Source organism: Eulemur rufifrons, chromosome 9 (genome assembly GCF_041146395.1).
Source record: "Eulemur rufifrons isolate Redbay chromosome 9, OSU_ERuf_1, whole genome shotgun sequence".
NCBI classification, from domain to species: Eukaryota; Metazoa; Chordata; class Mammalia; order Primates; family Lemuridae; genus Eulemur; species Eulemur rufifrons.
The window spans coordinates 33,081,593-33,101,395 of NC_090991.1; the positions used below are offsets into that span (position 1 = coordinate 33,081,593).

Here is a 19,803-nt window from a genome sequence, read left to right on the forward strand (position 1 = left end):
TGAATCTTTTAGCCCCAGGTGGCTCCCTGAAGGCCGGGAGCACCCCGAACCAGGCTCCAGCTCCTACACCCGCCTCCCCCTTGTCCCCTCCCAAGCAGTGGGCCTGTTTCCTCCAGACCCCAGCCTGGTGGCCCCTCCGCCCCCAGCCTGTGCTTGATCTGATTTGGCATGCAGGTGAGAGTGCTGGCTGCTGTGCCCGATTCTGGAGTTTTCAAAGCAAGAAGAATTAATTAGCTCTGCAGGCCACAGTCAGCAGCTCCCACACCTGGACCAGAGCTAAGGCATGCAGAGTTTCAAAGTTCTTAGCAGAATTCCCTCCTGGGGGGTCGCTGGAGCAGCTGCCTCCTTGACCCGCCTTGCTCTGCCCCGGAGCAACTAAACCTGCTTTGAGAGTTAATTCCCCTCCTGGCAACCACTGTCCTGGATTAGTCCTGAGTCCCCGAGCTTCAGGCAGGGATCACTGAGCACTGTGGGCTCGGCACTCAGATGCCCGGGATCCTTGTCTGGGCTTCTCCACACACAAAGTCCTTCACTGGTCCCCATGAGCCTGCTTGCTCCTTTGGGGGTCACAGAGAGCACCTGTCCCTGGAAGGGACATCAGTGTGGGTGTCCTCTCCCTGGCTTGCTCCCTCTGCAAGAAGGGCGCGGGGTAGCACCAGGTGAGGGTGCCGCCTGGTGCTGCCACCTGGTGTCTGATGCATTTGCTACACCGCTGTCACCAGTCCAGATGAGGGAAAAGGAGGCCATGGGGCACCAGGCTGTGATGGGTGGGGACCAAGGTGAGGGTGGAGGCGAAGGCTGTTTGGAAAGCGGGTGAGGTCTGGGTGGGGCAGGGGCAGGGGACAGGAAGCCAGAAGGGAGTGGGATGGGGAGGAAAACAGGCGCCATGGGTTTCAAGGGTAACTTTATGCCAGGGAAGGGTGAGGCCTGGGAACCTGGAGTGATTGCAGAGCCAGCCTTGGCCGGCTCTTAGACAGCCACCTGGAGCCAAGGGACACCCTCTGCTGTGATGGAACCCCTCTCCCCATGGCTCCCTGTGGTCGGAGGCTGGGAGCCCACAAGGTGGGAGGCTACGGGCCTCCCTAACCCTGTGAGTACGCCAAGCTGGGAACATGTATGTACATGTCTGTGAACATGAATGTGATTGCTTTGGAAAAGGGCCCCCTAGCAAGTCATTTTGTAAGCAGGACTCTTCCCATCATGCCCCATGCCCCCCACAGTGAGAAGAGACAGGGGTAGTGTGGCTTAGAGGTTGGCCAGACCTAGGGTCAATTCCCAACTGTGCCATTTCCTGGCTGTGTGACCTTGGACAAGTCACTTAACCTCTCTGAACCCCACTGCCTCATGGAAAATGCTAGCAATTGTACTTCCCTTGCTGGGGTGTTTTGAGAAGTGAGACTGCAGATGAGCCTCAGAATTGTTTTTAGCACCAGCTCAGCTCGCCCCTCTTCCCAGTCCCCCACCCCCAGACAGACCTTTTCCTGGAGTCCTGGGGGTGGAGGAAGCAGAAGCAGAAGCAACCAAGCCCGAGGTGGGGGCTGCAGCCGCTGACAGTTTCCTCTGAACCCCCAAGGGAAAGGGCAAAAGCGACAGGGTGGATGCTCCCACCTCTGAAAGCCCCCATCCTCCTGAAGCCCCCAGCCAGTTCCAGTCCTGCCCCTGGAGGCCCTGATCCGAGGCCTGCCGCCTCCACCAGCCCCTCCCACCCAACCTCCTTCAGTCTTCTCCACCCGCTGCCCCCACCCGCCACGCACCCTGGACAGAATCGAATAACCACCAGACAGCAGCGTGAGGTTAGCATCACCGTTATTATTACTGCCATTCGTAAGATTCAGCAGAATCTGAACGGATTTCCACTGCAAACCGTTTTAATGAGACAAAACAGTTTCCATCATCAATAAAAATTTTACATTACTGGGGGAGAGGCCACAATTCTCTCCCCCAAAATACCCACTTTGACTCTGCTGTTAGTATTTCCACATCGCTACCCAGATGCCCCCTCCAGGCGCTGTCTTCTTCCAGAGAAACCCGTCAGTCCACTGATGGGGCCAGGGAGGGAGCGGGGCAGCCGCTTCCTTTCCACCAGGCAGACTGACCACTGCACATCCGAGCAACCCAAATCTGTGGTCAGTGCACCCCAAATAAGCTTCCTAGGCTCCTACTGGGAGGAGGGGGCCAGGGGAAGGGGATCCCAGAAAGAACCAGGCACGCTGAGTCAACCTGAGTAACGCTACAGCTGCAGTATTACAGGGCTGCCCCGCTGTCCGGTTGGGGGGTGGCGGTGCTGGAATGGAGGGGAGGGGCAACAGTCCAGCTCTCTGGCTTCGCCCTGACCCAGAATCTTCCAACCAATAGAAGGAAAAAAGATCCCAGAGCCTCCTCCCCATATCTTCCATCCTCATAGGAAATAGACAGCTATAGAATTCTACAAAAATATAAAAGCTTCATCTGCAGATCCAGGTGACAAAACTCTAGGAAATTTGTACAGCTTTGCTTAAAAAAAAAATAAATAAATAAAAAATGGCAGCTCCTACAAGCACTCCCTCTCCCTACCCAAGGTGGCCAGGGGAAAAGTGTTTGGCATTATTGCACACACTAAAAGGATAAAGCTAGGTGTTTGCTTCAAGGAGTGGTATCATTTCTGTTCAAAAGAGCAATTAGAAAAGCTCTCGCCAGCATAGAAAACACAAGGCTGGACAATGAATGCCTCCAGGGCCGCCACCCGGCAGCCTGGCACCCCCAGCTCCCAGCTGCCTGGTTCAGAGGACGGGGGCTGTTCATGAGGGCTGCCGTTGAGGTTTCCAGAATCCAATCCAGTCCTGGGGTTTGAAGGACCCTGGGGGACGGGGCAGGGCTGAGAAGGGAGTGGGGTTGGGGCAGATGTTTAGGGGTAACACCTGGAAGGTGACAGGCTGACTGAGCCCATGGTCACCACCTCTTGGCACCAGCATTTCGGACAAGAGAATATTGCTTGTGGAAGCACCAGAAAGGTGGCTTGGGGCCATTCTTCTTTCCCCTCCCCCTGCCTGCCCGTGGCTGCCTTCACTACTCCCTCCTCTGCTGGTTCCCACTGGGCAGGCGGCAGACAGACCGTGTAAACACCTTGATGGTGCTCGTTCATCACCCCCCAGGGGGCCAGCTCCCCACTCAGCAGCCAACTCCACCAAAAGGTCACCTCTGGACACCCAGCCCTGGCCCCCCATCCCGGGGACAGAGCAGCCCACTTCATCTGCACAGCTTAATCCCATTGCCAGCAGGTGGGCGGGCAAGGGGGTGCCAGTCAGCTCCCCGCCCGCCCTGCAAAGGCAGGAGGCTGAAGCCCAGACCAATCGGGTCACGCATCCAGCCACAAGTGTGGCAAATCCAGGGCTGAAGCCTCGGCTCGGGAAGGAAGACCTAGAAGCATTTGCCCCTTTTTCCTCCACCAACCCACAAATCCAGCTCTGCAGCCGCTGAGGCATCCTCCCCCAGCCTCAGGCAGCCCATTAGCCAAAACAGCTTCATTATGCCAATTTCCAGCTTTCAGTGTGCGGCTGATAGCTGTCAGCAGAAATAAGAGTTAATCTGGAATTACTCACATTCACGGAGCTGCCGAGCTAAGGGGAAGCAATAATGCTTTGATAGCAGAAGGAGGAGACCCTGCCTCCCCAGCCTAGCACCAAGCAAAGGGGCTTCGCCTGTCCTTCCCGCCCGGGGAGGGCAGGCTGGAGGTTGCAGTCCTCCAGAGCAAGGCGTGTGGGTTCTCTCTCCCTCAGACACACACACACACACACACACGCACTCACACACACCTTCCCTTCCTGCCGCCCACTCCCCAACTCCAGGAATCTCTCTCCAATGCCATCTGGACATGCCTAACTCTCCACACCCTTGGCTTTTACTCTGGACCGTGATTTATTTTTTATTTAGGAAAATTACTTTATTATATATATATATATAGATATGTATGTATGTATATATAAAAAGGTTCCATTTCATTTGTAAAATCTCATTTTTTCCTTTTTTCTTTTTTTTTTTTCTTTTTCCCCTACAGAAAATGATGACGAGGTTAAAGGAGAAAATTAGTTACATTACAGTTTCCAAAATGGTTCTCGCTCTCCGCCGAAGATGGGCCACCGTCGGGGCGGTAATGCACTCGCGCTCCCAGCTTGTGCTTTGCAAGAAGAGGGAATATAACTAGACTGGTTATTTTAGGTTAAAATAGCCAAGAGACAGACGCCTTCGCCTCAAAAATATTCTGAGACACATAAAAGTAGAAGGAAACAAGTCTCTTCAGTCACAAAATGTCGTACATCCCGCATATACTAGATTCAATTAATTTAATAAAATAGAATATACATAGAGATTCTGCACAAACGTATTGCTTTCTCCCAACAGCTCCTGGTGTCGGGAACCTCAGCTGCACTGGGCCTCGCTCTCCTTCCGCCCGGAGCCGGAGGTGCCAGGGCTGCTGCTCCTCACTCTTTGGAAGTTCTGCTTGCAGGTGCCCAGAGCCACCGAGGCGGGCGGAGCGCCTCCTTGGTGTCTATATGGAACTCTTGTCAGGAAGATAGCCCAGGAGGAGGAGCTAGGATTTGGCACCCAGTGGAGAAAGGCGAGTGGGAGGGTGGGGCAGGACTCAGGGGTCCAGGTCTGCTAGGTCAGAGGATAAGCCGGAGAGACTCAGCACGTCTGTCTTTGGGGAGGGTGAGGCAGCCATGCTGTCAGGGGGGCCAGAGGCCAAGGGGTCCTTGGACTCGCTGGATGGAGCCCTCCTCCGGAGGCAGACGCCAGGGCTGGGTGGGGGCCGAGGGCCCTGGCTCTCAGGGGGGTCTATGGAGATACTGGGTGGGCTGAATTTTTTCTTGGGCCGGCTCCCTGGCCCCCCAAGAGGCTGGCCCCCGAGGTTCGAGGGGCCTGGGCCCAGGTGGGGTTGGGAGCCGCTGTCCAGGCAGCTGACGGCAATGGAGTGTCTCCTCTGTTCATCCAGCCAAGACACAGGCCGGCGCTGGCCGCTCTGGGCTTCCACGCTGTAGCACTTCTTCAGGTCCCGCGGGGACGGGGGCTCCTCCTGGCCGCCAGTGGGCAGGAGGTCTCCCGAAACCCAGCTCAGCTCCGTGTCCAACTCTAAGCTGCTTCTGGTCTCCGGAGGGCCCTTGTCCTGGTGGGGTTCCGGGCCTGGGCAAGGGGCTGGCGAGGGCATGTGCTTCAAGATCTTGCTCTGGCTGCGCGAATGCTGCTGCATTTGGATGCTCGACTGGCCCCAGAAGGAGTAGGCCCGGGCCAGAGGTGGGGAGGGCCCGCTCACCTCTGACAGCAAGTCCTCCCGGCTGCCCAGGCCCTGGACGTCCAAGGAATCAGTCCTTATTGCTGCCTGTATGGGGTGGGGGAGGGGTCAGCGCAGGGGTTTCCTCTGCAGTGTGGATTGTCCCTCCCGCCATCACCCCCATGCCCATGCAGCAGCAGAGGTACTGGCAGCTGCTCTTACTGGGACAGAGGTTCCGTATACAGCCTGCCGTCTACCATGCCTCCCCTCACCCCAAATCCTGTCTTCCCTTCCCCATGTCCTGGTATCCTCCAAGCCTGCAGGAACAACTCTCTGCAGCCCCCTATCCCTTTGGCTTTGAATTCCCTTCCCAGTTGGGAAGCACCTCTCAACTTTAAGGAAGCAGGTTCTCTGTGATGTCGTGCTTGACAGTCTCCACCCCCAAGTAAAACTGCCCCCTTCCTCCTCCGTGCTCCCCGTTGCACCACACACGAGCATCTGGCAACTGTGACCTGTTGCTGCAATGATCTGATGGTGTGTATGTCTCTGCCATGGGACTGTGACCTCCAGAGGGCAGGAGCTGTGTCCCCAGTGCCTGGCACACAGAGGCCGTTTAGTGGATATTTGTAGAATAAACAAGGACCGAGCCTGCTGTCCCAGTGCATAGGACTGAGCAGATTCTTACGTTCATGCAAAGGGCAGACACCAGACACGGGCTGTGGACTTGTCACAGGTGGGGCAGATACGTCTCACCTGGCTTCATGTGGCTCTGCTCTGTGCCCTGGGAGTGCTTGGGACTTGGCCAAAAGTGAAAACACTTAAAACCTATTTCATGTCCCTCACCTCAGTCCAAAGTGTGGAGAATAGGGAAGTGGCTCTGGGCTGGGGGAAAGGAGGTCCAGAGGCCTGGGTTCTATGTATGGTCAATATGTGTGGCCCTGGGCAACTGCTGCCCGCCCTGTCCCGGCCCCCAGGCCTTCTCAGTAAAACAAGAGAGTGGGTGTGAAGTTCAAGAAGGCACAGGCCACCTCTGCTTTGCCCTATCCTGTGTCCCTGGCACCCAGAACTGATCTGGCACAGCCTGGGCATACAATAAATGTCTGCTGGAAGCCCCCAGGCCCATGCCCACCACTCCACACCTGCTCACCTGGCGCCTGAGTGGCCTCTGAGCCAAAGGGGAGCGGCCCGGTGGGGGTAGTTTGGGGATGGTGCCCCACGTGGGGGCGCCGTGGGGCTGGAGCAGGTGGGGCACATCTTTGGGAAGCTGCGGGATGTAGCTGGTGTCTGCTGGTTGGGAGTGAACGGACAAGATGGAGCCTGCCGGGGGAAGGGGAGCAGGGGAGGGGTGAGGAGGAGAGAGGTTGTCCTACCCCAGCCCCTCCCTTCCACACTCCCTCCCCCATCAGGGCCTCTACCCTTAACCCCACCCCGCGGGCTGGGGGCTCCCCAGAGGTAGGAGAGCCCCCTGTTGCTGCCTCAGTCCCCCCACCCAAGTCAGGACTGGCTTAGGAAAGGAGGGGGTCTCCCTGTGTGAGCTGAGCCAGCCTGGCCCAGCCCTGGTACCTGACTGAGCTTTGGGGAGCCCCCAGCCCCTGTGTCCCAGGGGCCCCTCGGTAGTGCTTCCATCCCGACACATGTAGCTGTCGTTGGGCAGAGAGTGCGTGCGGCTGACCCCAGACTTCCGCACGGTCAGTAAGTCTGGTCCCAGCATGACCGGCACCTCCTCGGGGCGGGGCTCCATCTGCAAAAGGAACAGGGGTGGGAGGTGCGGGGAAGAGAGGGCGTCTGGGTTTGGTAACTGAGGCAGAGCTGGACTATAGAAACCAGCCCCCCCCCACCGCCCTCACCCCCACCCCTCCCAGGACAAGGTAGAGATGGGCATGAGCGTGGCTGGGGAGCGGCAGACATGGGGAGGAAGAGGGTGGGAGGAGGCCCTGCCCCAGGAACCTAAGCACATTGTCACCTCCAAGCCTCCCAGCGGGGCGGTGTAGGGGCGAGGAGGTGTCCAGAGAAGGGAGAGCAGCCCCCAGCCCCCAGCCCTGCAGCTGGTTCACGAGCTCATTCTAAGGCCCCCGTTTAGAGGCTCTGAAGGGAGCCCTGGTGCCACAGGGGCTGGGCCTGGGCCCTGACCCAGAGCAGCACAGGAGAGGATTAAAAGCTAACAGCAGCACCCCCCGCCCCTTGCTGGAGCTGTGCGGGGAGAGGACACTCCCAGTGAGCAGGGGACTGGGCAGCCCTTGAGAGCCTGCAGGGACGAGGCTGTTAATCTGGTCCCTGTGGCAGTCCCGGTCCCAGCACGGGGCCTGTGCTGAGTTCCCGTGGGTTGAATGACAGCTGAACACCAGGGAGATGCCACAGCGGGCTCCCCTGCTCCACTGCAACAACACAGGGACTCTGCGGGGACCTGGGCTTGTGGACTCAGCTCATCCTTAGTGGACAGACTTAGGGTGGGAGTGGGTTTTTGCTGTTTCAAAGAAAGGTGATAATCAGCCTCCGCCCACTGGAGGGAGCAAGGTTTGCTCCCAAGAGCTTTCTCCATGGCCCTCGTGACCCCACCCCCATTCCTAGTTCCCCATTCGGGTTTCTGTCCCCGAAGTGGGCCCAGCCAGCTGAACAGCCCGCAGGCCTGAGGATGGCTGCGGGAGAGGCCAGTCTCCCTTCCTTGCTTTGTCTCTCAGCCCGGGGCTCCGCTTCTGCCAGCCACCCAAGACCCCTAGGCACCCCCAGCCGGTGGTCAAGCCTCTGCCCCAGCTGGGCCTGCTCCGACAGCAGGAGGGGAAGGGCTGGGAGGAGGGGCTGCTCACAGCTGGAAGGGGACAGGGAGCTGGGACAGGGCAGGGGTGGGGAGGAGGGAGTTGTCAGACACAAAGAAGCCCCCCCCCCACCCCGCTGAGTTCGGCAAAAGGACGGCAGGGACACACAGGGACAGTGACAGAGGAGACAGGAACAGCGCCCCAGGTGAAGAAGGGCAGAAGGGCGTGGTGGTAGTGGAAGAGATGTGGCTCTCACCCACTGTGTGGTGGTGAATGTCTCATGTTGGGGGGAAGGAGGGGTGCAGGGACGGGGAGGGCTGGCTTGCACAGGGCTCCAAATACAGAGACTGGCTCTGATGCCACCTCTGTGTTGGGCTGTGTCACTCCTGGGTGTCCGGTTTAACCCTTTCATAAGCACTGTCCCTACACCCTTCTGGGCAAGGCCCCAATTTAATCTCATCTAATTTCTTTGTCCCCGGTGGGGGACTTGCAGACCTCATGCCAGCAGAGCCAGCCTGCCTGCCAGCTGATGCCTCTGGATGGAGCCTGGTGGCAGAGTGAGAGGAGATGCCCAGGGTCCTCCCTGGGCTGCTCTGGAGCCCTGCAGCCAGCCCAGCCCCGGGGGTGGCCGGGGAGCCGTGAGGGGCAGTGTATGTACATTGCTCTCCGGGGCACTAAGTAAGAGTGTGTGAATGTCATCAGGCAAAGAGTCATCCGTCAGAGCTAGAGAGCAGGACGGTTCAGACACAATCTCTGACGTCAGAGACAGAGCCTCCATCTCAGCTAGAGGGATCTAGACAGGGAGAGAGATGATCAGGCATGAGAAACCAGGACAGCGCGCACGTGTGCACGCGCGCACACTCTCTCCGTCCCCACTTCCCCCTTTAGACCAAGCCTGGGGAAGAAAGGCGTCCCTGCTCTCCCCTACCCTTTCCCAAACAAGCCCACAGCGCCTCCCCTCACCCCCTTCAACCCCCTGCTCTGATCAGAGGCTGCGGCAGGCACCAAAGAGCCAGAGCAAACACTGACAAAGCCGAGACACAGAAACACATTCTAAAGACACCCCGGGAACCTCACCAGCCCCTCCCACACTACCACCGCCCAGGGGGGGAGCAGGGAGGAGGGGGGGCTTTCGACGTTCATAAAGATGATACCAAAAAGAAAAATGAAGAAAGGCCAGCAAAGCACCGTCTCTCCTCTGGGCACAGACAGGGCGGCACGGGGGTGCTGGGGACAATGCCGCCAATCTGACGGCTGTTTTCTGCCTATTCTCTCCGCTTCCAAGAGCCTGGCAGGACTTGGCCTGCCCCCAGATTCCGGCTTCTCCCCTCGCGGGCCCTCCTCCGCCTGCCTGCAGCCCGCCCTCTCCAACTCGGGCTCGGGGAGGCGCTCTCCTCCCGCCCGCCCAGTGGGCGCACGCGGGTGGGCCGCCACACCATCTGGCTGAGACTGAGTCCCATGAGGCGAGGTCCCTTCCCACGTGAGGATCACTGTCCGTGTTTTTGGATCAGGCTAAAGGCTTCCCGGGAACCTGCCTGCGGAGGACCAGGCCTTTCTATCTCCAGCTGACTCCTGTCTCCACTCCAGGTCTGAGCCCCTGACCTAGGTGGAGGGGTGGCGGGGCCCTCTGCCAAGGGGAAGGGATCCAGGGCAGAAGAGGAGGGCAGGAGGAGCCCAGAAGGCAGAAGATCTGGGATTAGATGGTACTGTGGGAAGGGACTGGGCTTGGGGAGGAAGCCAAGCCCTGTTCCACACCACGTCTCAGAGCCCATGCCCAAGCGGGAGCCCTCCATCCCTCCCAGGACAGAAGTCAGCAGCTACTGAGCACCCATCGTGCCCAAAGGGCTCCACGGCTTAAAGAGCCACCAAACGGGACTGGGGTGGGTGCTGGACACAAGAGGAGAAATGGACTGTGGCTGAAGGCATGCCCCTCAGTGGGTTCCCTGGCCATCTGTGCTATTCCTGGCACCTGCGTCTGGCACCTCACCCCTCCGCCCCTAAGGTCCCACTGCCAACTTGTCTTCTGCCCCTTTGCTCTCCTCTCTTTCAGATTCTTTCTTACAAACTACCTCCCCAAGCTTCTTCTCCCTCCATCCTTCCCCCTTGGAAGGGCAACCTCAATATCCCTCCCTTCCAATTCTGTTCCAGAGGTTGATCTCAGCCTGCAAGAACCCCTGACTGCCTCCTGCCAGGCCCAATGCTCAACTGAGGCCCTGAGGCTGCCCTTCCTGCAGATACCCAGGGGCCCGGCAACACCCCCAGCCTCCCCAGAAGCGCGGCACAGCATGGCACAGCCCGGCGCAGTCAGGGGAGGGGCACAGCACGAAGGCACAGTAACCTGTGGGTCGGAGCCGCCCAGGCTGGGGGCAGAAGGGAAGGCAGAGGGCTGGCCCCCCGGGCCTGCCAGCTCGTCCATCAGCTTCAGCTCCCCCTCCAGGGAGCCCTGGATCAGCAGGGACATGGTGTCAAACAGCTGTCTGTCCTGGGGAGGACCAGCCCGCAGGGGAGCCGGAGAGCCAGGGAGCACGGGGTGGAGGGGCAGTGACGGGAAGTGTCGTGGTAGAGGGTGGACGAGAGACAGAGGGAGAAAGAGGAGGTGAGACCCACGTGACACACAGGCACACACATACACACACACACACACACACACACACAGCGCAACAAAGAGACAGAGGAAGAGGAGGGCGTGGAGAAGAGGGAAGGTGTGAGAGGAGGAAGGAGACATGGGAGATGGAGATGAGAAGAGCCCATGTGAGGGAGGGACAGGGAGAGGACAGAGAAAAGGATGGAGGGATGGACGGATATCAGGGGGGTTAGAGGGTGGGTAGGACAGAGGTTTGGCAATTGGGCAAGGGTAAGAAAGAAACAGGAAGGAAACAGAAAACTTAGCCTTGAACCTAAGAGCCAGGAAGGGGAGGCCAGACCAGGCCACGGGAGCCGGGGTGGCCCCGTGGGGTGAGTGTGGGCAGCCTGCTGGGGAGGGGCAGGGACTGCTCCCCAGCGTCCAGGCAGCGGGGTCGGAAGGATCCAGGAGGAGCCTGGGGTCCCCTGTGCTGCCACAGCGCCTCCCACAGTCCACCCCGCCCGCCCTCCCCCTGCCCCAGGCCCCTCGCAGCAGGGCTGGGTGTGCGCTCACCAAGGGGTGCTCCAGGGAGAGGCGGGAGGCTGCTCTAGCACGGGCCTCGGTGCACAGGCCCCCGGGCTCAGGGCTGTCGGGGCTGTCAGGGCCCGTGACCCCGGGCCAGAGGAAGGGGCTGCCCAGCGGCGAGTGGGGCTGGGGGCTGAGGGTCTTCATCTCCAGCTCCAGCTCGGCCTCCAGCTCGGCCTCTTCCTTGGCCTCCTTGTTGCTCTCCTCCAGGTGCTTCATCAGCACAGCGATCACCACGTTGACCAGCACGAACTGGGCCGTCAGCACGAAGGACACGAAGTAGATGGGCGAGATGACCGTGTTGTAGCAGGTGGACTCCTGGTCACAGTCCCGGAGGGTGTCCTGGGGCGGGCGGGAGAGAGGGTGAGGCCGGCAGGACAGAGGATGGGGCTGTCGTGGAAAATCAGGTCACTGGTGTCACAGAACATGGGAACAGGAGAAGGGAGGGGAGGAGGAGGGAGTATCCTGGGGGCAGAAGAACATTAGATGGCGCCTAAGGAAGTATGAGTCAGAGCATGTCCTGGGGAGAGGGAGTTCCAGAGCCTTCTGGCATGGGGGAGAGAAGGTCACATGCTTTTATTCATGGCCAATCCATCTTCCCAAGAAATAGGGCTGCCTCCCTGGCACCTGGGCCAGCCCTGGGTGGGCTCTCACCTTCATGATGCCGTTCCAGTTGTCACCTGTGGAGACTCGGAAGAGGGTCAGGAAGGCCATGCCAAAGTTCCGGAAGGTAGCATGCCGGCCCAGGCCCTCACAGGGATGTGTCTCATCACACTCTGGGGAGGAGGGGGAGGGGGAGAGGGCTGTGTTAGTCCAGGAGCCCCTGGATCTCCTGCCCTGGCTCCTCCCCCCTCCCCCACCCCAACTCACCCAGGTCTCCAAAGAGCTCCACGCCCAGAGCTGCAAAGATGAAAAACAACAACATGAAGAGCAGTCCCAGGTTCCCCACCTGGAAAAGAGGAAAAGAAATGGGAAAGGTGCCACTGGATCTCCCAGTCAGCTTCCCTGAGCCCCCAGCCCCTCTGGAGGGCACCTCCCCATCCCCAGAGGCCCCCCAGCTACCTGGGGCAGGGCCTGCATCACCGTGTCCAGCAGCGCCCGCATGCCCACAGCCATCTTCAGCAGCTTCAGCACTGCAGGACAGGACAACGTCATGAGCTGGCCCCTCTGGGTCCCTGGCCACACAGCTGGCCCAGCCAGGCCGCACCCCCACCTTCAGCCCAACCCTCAATCTTCCCCGGTGGCAGAGGCTGGGAGAAAGACCCATGGAACCCACGGCCACCCAGTCCCTGGCCAGCCACAAAGCTGACTCTTGCCACCTCTCCCTGGGCTGGTGCCCCAGGGGGACAGGTGTGTGGGCAGGCAGCTGGACACCAACCTCGGGCGATGCGCAGCACCCTCATGATGCGGATGATGGTGGGGTTGATGGGCAGCGAGGCGTTGACCTCAATCTCCTCCAGCGTGATGCCCATGATGGACAACAGCACGATGGCCAGGTCCAGCTGGTTCCACCTGAAAGCCCAGGACACGGCCCCCTGAGTGGGGGCAGGGGTCGTGGAGGAGGGGCAGTTGCGGCACAGAAAGACAGGGCTGGGAAGGAGGGCAGAGGCCAGCTGGTCCAGCCTCCCGCCCTGCAGAGGAGAGGCATGGCTTACCTAAGGCCACACGGCCAAGTGGCGGCACAGGTAGGGCTAGGACTTTAGCTCGAGGGCCTCTGCTTTTTATCTGTATTCATTTGCTTTTATACAATGTTTACTATGCACCACTTTACAAATAGGAACCCATAAACTCACAGCTCTGTGATGTGGATATGATTATAGTCTCCTATTTCACAGATGAGGAAACTGAGGCACAGAGAGGTTAAGTAACTTACCTGAGGCCACCGGGATTCAAATCTGGTCCAGTCAGTCTGGCTCCAGGCTCTGTGGTCCTAAGCCCCAGGCTTGGCCACATTGATTTCCAGCTGCCAGTGCCCCCCAGGCCCTGTCTTGTCAAACTCCCTCCACGCTCTCCCATCTCCCAGGCCCTGGGTGCTCCCCTGCCCCTGCATCAGCCACCAGTGGGGGCTGGACCTCAGCAGTTACCAAAGGGCTTTAGGCACTAGGTCCTCCTGGGTATTTCCCCAAGAGACACACCCCTCTCTGCCCCGCCACCCAAGTCTCCCACCCCTCTCTCCTCTCCATTACCTGTCCTGGAAGAACCGACGGAAACCGAAGGCCACGAGTTTGAAAACTGACTCCAAGACGAAGATGACAGTGAAGATGTAGTTGCAGATCTTCAGAGCCTCATCCAGGATCTGGCAGGGACGGGGACAAGATGCAGGGTCTCCTGAGGCCCAGGGCAGAGGCCTGCCCCCCACCCCATCATACCGCCCGGACCTGGGAGACAGGCTGAGTCTGAGGAGAGCTGTCCTCCCTGCTCCCGCCAGGAAGGCTGACCATCTGCCCCCCACCCCAGGGTGGGGTAAGCTCCTCATTCACGAGAATGTGGGCCTCATGAGAATGTGCTGGAAGGCACAGGGTGCTAGGACTGGAAGAGGCCTTGCGCATTACCAATTCAACCTCCTCATTGTACAGATGGGGAAACTGAGGGCTGGAGGGCAGCCAAGGGAGGCTGACTGGAAAAGTGGCAAGATCACAGGTGAGTTCTGAAATTCCAGGAGGGCAGGCACCGAAGTGCCTTCTTTCCCCTCAAAGGTCCAGTGCCCAGCTAGCTCATGGCAGACACTCAATAAGTATTCGCTGGGTAAAGAAACCAGATCCTCCACTTTCTAGCTGTGTGACCTTGGTCAAGTCAACTAACATCTCTGGGCCTCAGCGTCCTCATATAAAACAGAGATGACACCCACCTCCAAAGGTCACCACAAAGGGCACAAGGGGAAACCATGTAAGCTGCCCAGCACTTGTCTGGCACAGAAGTGCCCTGGCTCAAGTGTGCTAGCCTCGCCCTGGGGTTCCATGGCTTGAGGTGGGGGTCGGGTGGCTGGTCCCTTGCTCCTACCTGGGGCTGCTGGTAGTGCTCCATGGCCATGGTGACCACATTCAGCCCGATGACACCTGTGATGAAGAGATCCAGGTAGTGGCTGGTGCACAAGTGGTGGACGAGGAGCCGGAAGCGGGAGTAGTCCGAGTAGTAGGGTTTGGACTGGGCTTCTGGCGGGGCAGGGAGGAGAGCAGAGCAAGCGTCAGGCCCCTGCCCCCGGCACCCCGCCACCCCCAGTCCCTCACAGCTGCCAGCCTCTAACGCCAACATTCCGGTGTCATCAGCATCCTCACCCTCCCCACGCTGCCCTTTGGAGGGGGTGCCGCTCTCTCAGCACGTCCCCCTCCAAGCATCTGTTGTACTGGCTGCAGTTGGGTCAGGACATGCAGAGCTCCCCACCTACATTAGACACCAGGTGAGCCCCCTCCCCAAGACAGCCTCCGAAATCCACCAGCCCCTCTTAGAGCCCTCGACTCAGTGTTCCGCAGCGAGGCCGGATCAATAAGATGAAAAACCACCGGCCTTATCGGGCTCAGAGGAGGCTCCATCAACAGAGCAGCAAAGCCTTTTGCTCATTCACCAAGCTCAGCCCCTTGGGGGGAGCACAGGAGATTACACATAGCCGGGATTGGAAGATAAAGCCGGAGATTGGAAATTGGACGTCTTCTTGGCTGGCTGCACTGACCCACTCAGAGGGCCTCCAGGGGGCAGGGCCTGGGCCTCCTGCACCCTCGTGTGGGGGAGGGCAGCGGGGAGGCCTCAGGGCTCTGCTCCATCCCAGACTCACGCTGGGAGGGTCCCACTTGTGGACTCACCCAGTTTCTAATGAGGCAATGCCTAGCCTGCTCCTGGGTGTCGGGGCAGCATTAGGCTGCAGGCTGGGCTGGAAACACTGTCTGAGATCTGTCAGAGGCACAATATTTCTCTTGTAATTAGTGAACCACTTCGATATAAAAATCATGGTGCCAGAAGGTTGGCCTGCTAAGCAGGCAGAATCTGGGGGCAGGAGATTGCAGGGGGCCCCTCCTCTAGGTGCCGAGGAAGGGCTGGGCCAAGTTGGGGCACATATTATCTGGAGGAGGTTGACAGATTGGTCTCCCAGGCAGCCACAAAGAGGGAGGAGGCTCCTCACGGGGAGGCTTGGGGCAGCCTCAGGTCCCAGACAGCCCTTCCCCCTCTCAGGAGGTCCAGGGTGGAAGCCAGCCAGCAAGGGCTGCAGCCTCTGAGGCCCGTGCCAGGGGCTGGCTGGCTCAGGGGCAGCAGGAAGCTTTGGGCCCAGGCCAGCTCAGATGTAACTGTCCTTTCCCATGCAGAGGACCATTTTACAGAGAGGTAAACTAAGGCAGGGAGTGGCCTAGGGTGGGCTCCCACCAAAGGCCGAAGGAAGAAGAGTGCCCAGGAGCTGCACAGTCGGCCTTGTGAGCTGTCGCTCCAAGCCCACGCGGCCACTCTCCAGCATCGGCCCTGAGGTGTGGATAACCAAGGGGCCGAGTCCCCGAGGAGTTCTAGTGTGCCTTACGGGCACGTGAGGCCATCGTTTTGTTTTCAGAGAAGTGGCTTCATTTGTTCAGGCTGCCCTCCTGCGCCCCGGGAGTGTGGGGGTGGAGAGGCCTGGGCAGGGGACGTGAGGCCCCGGGTCATCCACACTGCGATGGTGGAGGGTGGACCGGGAGAGCCGGGCCTCTTCCTTCCTTCCATCAGTACCACGAGAACCAGAGGGCGCTAGTCGCCCTGCGTTGCCTTAGCAGCCGGAACTCTTTCTCTGCATTAATCTCCATAAATGCCGAGAGCACCCGATCCCATTATGCTAAAATATGAATGGAGAATTAACTAAAATGTTTGAATACAATTAGGTTAGAAAAAGCGGCTCCTTATTAGCCCCATTATTAGCCGAGACAATGTAGAGGAGAGGCTGGAAGGGAGAGCTCCCCCCTCTCCCAGGTCACTCCAGCCTGACTCTGTAGGCAGCCCCAGGCCAAATAGGGCCCCTGCTACCACCAACTCTGCCTTCCAGCCTTGCTCTGGGAGCCTGAGGGGTGGGTGGGCTTGGATTCAGCCAGGGACCCTCCTGCAAGCAGCCCAGAGGGAAGGTGGGGGCAGGAGGACGGAGGCAGGGCATGTGCTCACAGCGACAGATCCCAGGCCCCTGAGGTCTGTACGATACCCCTCCACCCCTGCCCCTGCCCCAGACCAGCAGGTGCTGAAACTGCCAGAAATCCCCCCCTTGAGCACAGGTCCAAAGAGTACCAGGCCAAGCTGATCAGCACCTCCCCGGGAACCATTTGTTTTACAGAGGGAGAGAAGGAGGCTCAGTAAAAGGTGATCCTTTCAACACATTGTGAGGCATGACCCAGCAGGACTGAACTTCCAGCTCGAGTCCCTCACCCCCACTGCCATGTGGGTTTAGACACAGGCCTTGAGGCTCTGGCCCCGAAGATGCCCTTGGATGGTCTGTCCAGAGGGCTCTGGATTAAGCCACTCCCCCAGCCACCCCCCCATCCCCCCCCCCTTTGCTGCTCCCTGGACCTTGTTCTATAGGCAAGCACCGAGTTTGGAAGAGAAACAGAACCCCCCTGGGAGGAGCCTTGGGCAGGTGAGCTGCTCGGACAGCTCCGGCCACAGCCTAGGAGTCTGCCCCGCTGGTCACTGGCAAGCTGGAGGCCGTGGCCCCACCTGCCTGCCTCCCACCAGTGTGAGCTGCCCTCCCAAAGAAAATACCAGAGTCAGACCCAGGACTGTCCAGACCCCCAGTCAGGCGCAAGGGCAGGGAAAGGGTGAGAGGCGCTGTGAGGCAACAGGCACGCTGAGTTAGTAGGGGTCACTGGGAGCCCGAGGCATGGCCAGGGTGGAGGGTTGGCAGAGGAGAGTGGCAGTAAGTAGGTGGGAGGCAGGGGTTGCTCCCAGGGACACAGGCCCCCACGGCAGAGGCCACACCTTCAACTGCCGTGGCCAGGCCTGATCACTGGGCCCTGGCCTGGTGGAAGGAGAGGGTGAGCAGAGGTGGATGCTGCAGGTGGCGAGGACAGTGGAGCTGGGGCTGGAGGCTGAGTGGTCACTTGGGGCTGGCAGGATCACCCAGCAGCCCGAGTCCCTCCCTCCACCAGGGATGCCGGGCTAGGCTGGACGCAGGTGTCTGGTCAGGCCCATTCCCCAGATAATCAAAGGCTCTTTTCTGCTCTTCCCTGGGGTCTGGCTGCCGGCTCCCCCTGGGAGCAGCCCCAGGGGAGAGTGGTACCAGCAGGGAGGTGTGGTGCAGTGTGTGATTCCCACAACCCCAGGCTAGGGGGTTTGACTTTGTCCCCATCATCCCGGTGGGCATCACCCCGGTGGGCAGACAGGTGTATCAGCATCACCAACCCCCGGGAGCCGATTGGAAATGCAGATGCTCAGGTCCTGCCCTAAACCAATCTAGGGGAACTTCTTTGGTAGGGCCGGGGAATCTGTGTGCTCTGCAGGTGGTGCTAATGAACCCTGAAGTTTGAAAAGCTCTGTTCTGGACCATGCAGAACTCCAGGTCCTGGGAAGAGGGATATGGGCTGATCTGAGCCCCTGTTCAGGGTCTCTGAGTCTTCGTTAACAGCCAGGGAGGGTGATCCGTGTACATGCCTGCATGTGCCAGCAGGAGCGAGGCAGCATGTCCCCAGAATGGGGGTGCAGTGCAAGAGTAACCAGGGTGTTTGGCATCGAGTGGGTGTGTCATGTCTCGGGGGCCGTGACGTGTGCATGTGCTGATTCACGGGACAGCCTCCGTGGCAGAGGAGCCTCTGCGGGCCCGCCTTGTGTGAGGGTGGCGTTTGGGATGAGTGTGAATGTGTGCACACTTCCATCGACAGACTAGGTAGAGCCACAGGGGGAAAGCTGAAGGCCACGTCTCCTCCCACTCAGTCCCCTAGCACTTCAGGAATTTGCAAGACAACTTGCTACAGGGGTGGCGGAACCCCGGCAATCTGGACGCAAACCAGCCGGAGACTCCTGAGCCCCCAGAGAGACGGTCTCTCAATGCCAAACACCGCAGCTCAGCACCATGGGGACAGGAGACAGGGATCCACCGAGGGCCTCAGGGATGACTTACGGAAGGGCAGCTCAGGGGTCCTCCCTTGGGTGGGTCCCTGAGCCCCCATAGACCAGACAGCCCAACAGCCGCAGGGTAGCGTCTGCCTGATTCCTGCTGGGGGGTGGGGGGTGGGGAACAGTGGAGAAAGGTGCAGCCAGCGGCTCCCAGATGAAGTCCCCTGTCCCCAGCAGCCTGAGAAGGCAGCCACATGGTGTCCTTACGTTCTTTCCAATACTTCTAAAAGCTTAAAAGAAATGCTACATTTGCCTGCATTAAGACCCCACAGACTAAGGACAAAATGGTCTTTCTTTGCCATCATTTAGTGTGTAACCTTCTGGAGCTCAGAAGCTCTGATTAGCAATTAGATGTGCCTCTGATTAGTAAAAACGGTGAAACAAAGTCATTACTGAAGTGCTCTTAACTCCAGAGACAGCCTTTTAAAATGCGGGGTCTGTTGGACGACACGATAAGGGGCCCCTTGGGGAAGAACAGCTCGGGAACCACCGGCTGGACACATGGCGTGGCCAGGCCCCACGGACTCGCTGAGCCTCTGAAGCTCCGTCCGGGGGCCGGCAGGGGCAGGGAGCAGAGCGGGAGACCGAGGGACCAGAGGAGGGCGGGATGGACCAGGGGGGCCTTCCCAGAGACACAGCCTTTGAAGCTAAGGACCCAACTCACTCCCAAATCTCTGGCTTTTTTGGGAGAAGCTCGTGGCCAGCACAGGCCTTCAACTCCCAATTCCTGCTGTGTGTAGCGATGACGTGGCCACTGTGATTGCTTGACTATTAATGAATCTGTTCAATTATTCATCGTTACATTTTTAAAACAAATCCTTCCCCTCTCTGCTCCTCTCATCCTGCTCCCTTGGATCAAAGTCTTCCCCTCAGACAAAAGGAGACGGGAGAGATTTGCAGCTCTAATAATCGACCGGTGAGACATAGGACGCAGGCACAGGAGGGGATGGGGGGGGCTGCAGAAGCCTCCGCTGGGAAGGTGGGTCCTCCAGGAGGTGTCCTTGGAGGGGTGCCAGGCCCTCCCCTCCCGTCCAGCTCAGCGCAGGCCTGCGGGGTGACGCAAAGCCCAGCGCTGCAGCCCCTGCCCTCTTGGGGGCCCCAAGGACCCTCACCCCGTCACCCCAAGAGGATAGAATCAATGAGCCATGGAGAGGGAGCAAAGAGCACGTCCCCACACGCATGAACCCACACCCCAGACGCAGTACCTGACGCAGCGCTGGCTGAGCTGCCGGAAGCAATTACATCGTCCAGCATTAGATCTAAAAGAACGAAACACGACATTGGTCACTGGCCGGACCAGGTGGGCTGGGCAGGGCCCCTCAGCAGCTCGCATCCCCTCGGCTCCGACCCTCGCTCTGCCTACGAGTAAGGTGCGCTGAGCGTGGGTGGCGGGTTCTGAACGTCCAGCCCCAAACTGGGGGCACAGGGCACTTGAGGAAGATAAATGATCCCGCCAGCTGGCCAGGGTCACGGGGCAGGGAGGCACCAGGAGGGCAGGCAGCCTGTCATCGGAACAGATGTCCGCTCCTACCTCGAGTGGCCTCAGCTGCACCTGGGACGGCTACAGACCCCAGAAGGGGAGCCAGCTGGTCAGGCAGGGGCCACAG

The 19,803-nt window shown here is 59.4% G+C and overlaps 1 protein-coding gene across 32 annotated transcripts in view; it reads right to left on the reverse strand.

Annotated features, from left to right (window-relative positions):
* Positions 1-3,898: 3,898 nt before the first annotated feature.
* The window catches only part of CACNA1G (calcium voltage-gated channel subunit alpha1 G), a 62,239-nt gene continuing 46,334 nt past the window's right edge, over positions 3,899-19,803 (reverse strand). For 6 of the 32 annotated variants that reach the window (XM_069481197.1, XM_069481193.1, XM_069481200.1 and 3 more), the window contains 10 exons: positions 14,147-14,298; positions 13,333-13,442; positions 12,525-12,658; positions 12,209-12,279; positions 12,017-12,095; positions 11,801-11,922; positions 11,135-11,488; positions 6,809-6,986; positions 6,393-6,562; positions 3,899-5,353 (listed from right to left, as the gene is read on the reverse strand). In XM_069481197.1, the coding sequence (XP_069337298.1) occupies positions 4,619-5,353; positions 6,393-6,562; positions 6,809-6,986; positions 11,135-11,488; positions 11,801-11,922; positions 12,017-12,095; positions 12,209-12,279; positions 12,525-12,658; positions 13,333-13,442; positions 14,147-14,298 (2,105 nt within the window). In that variant the 3' untranslated portion in view covers positions 3,899-4,618. Of the gene's footprint in view, positions 5,354-6,392; positions 6,563-6,808; positions 6,987-8,656; positions 8,792-10,336; positions 10,481-11,134; positions 11,489-11,800; positions 11,923-12,016; positions 12,096-12,208; positions 12,280-12,524; positions 12,659-13,332; positions 13,443-14,146; positions 14,299-19,401; positions 19,456-19,803 lie in introns of those variants that run through there. The other 26 variants (XM_069481201.1, XM_069481190.1, XM_069481194.1 and 23 more) reach the window with 14 other exon arrangements.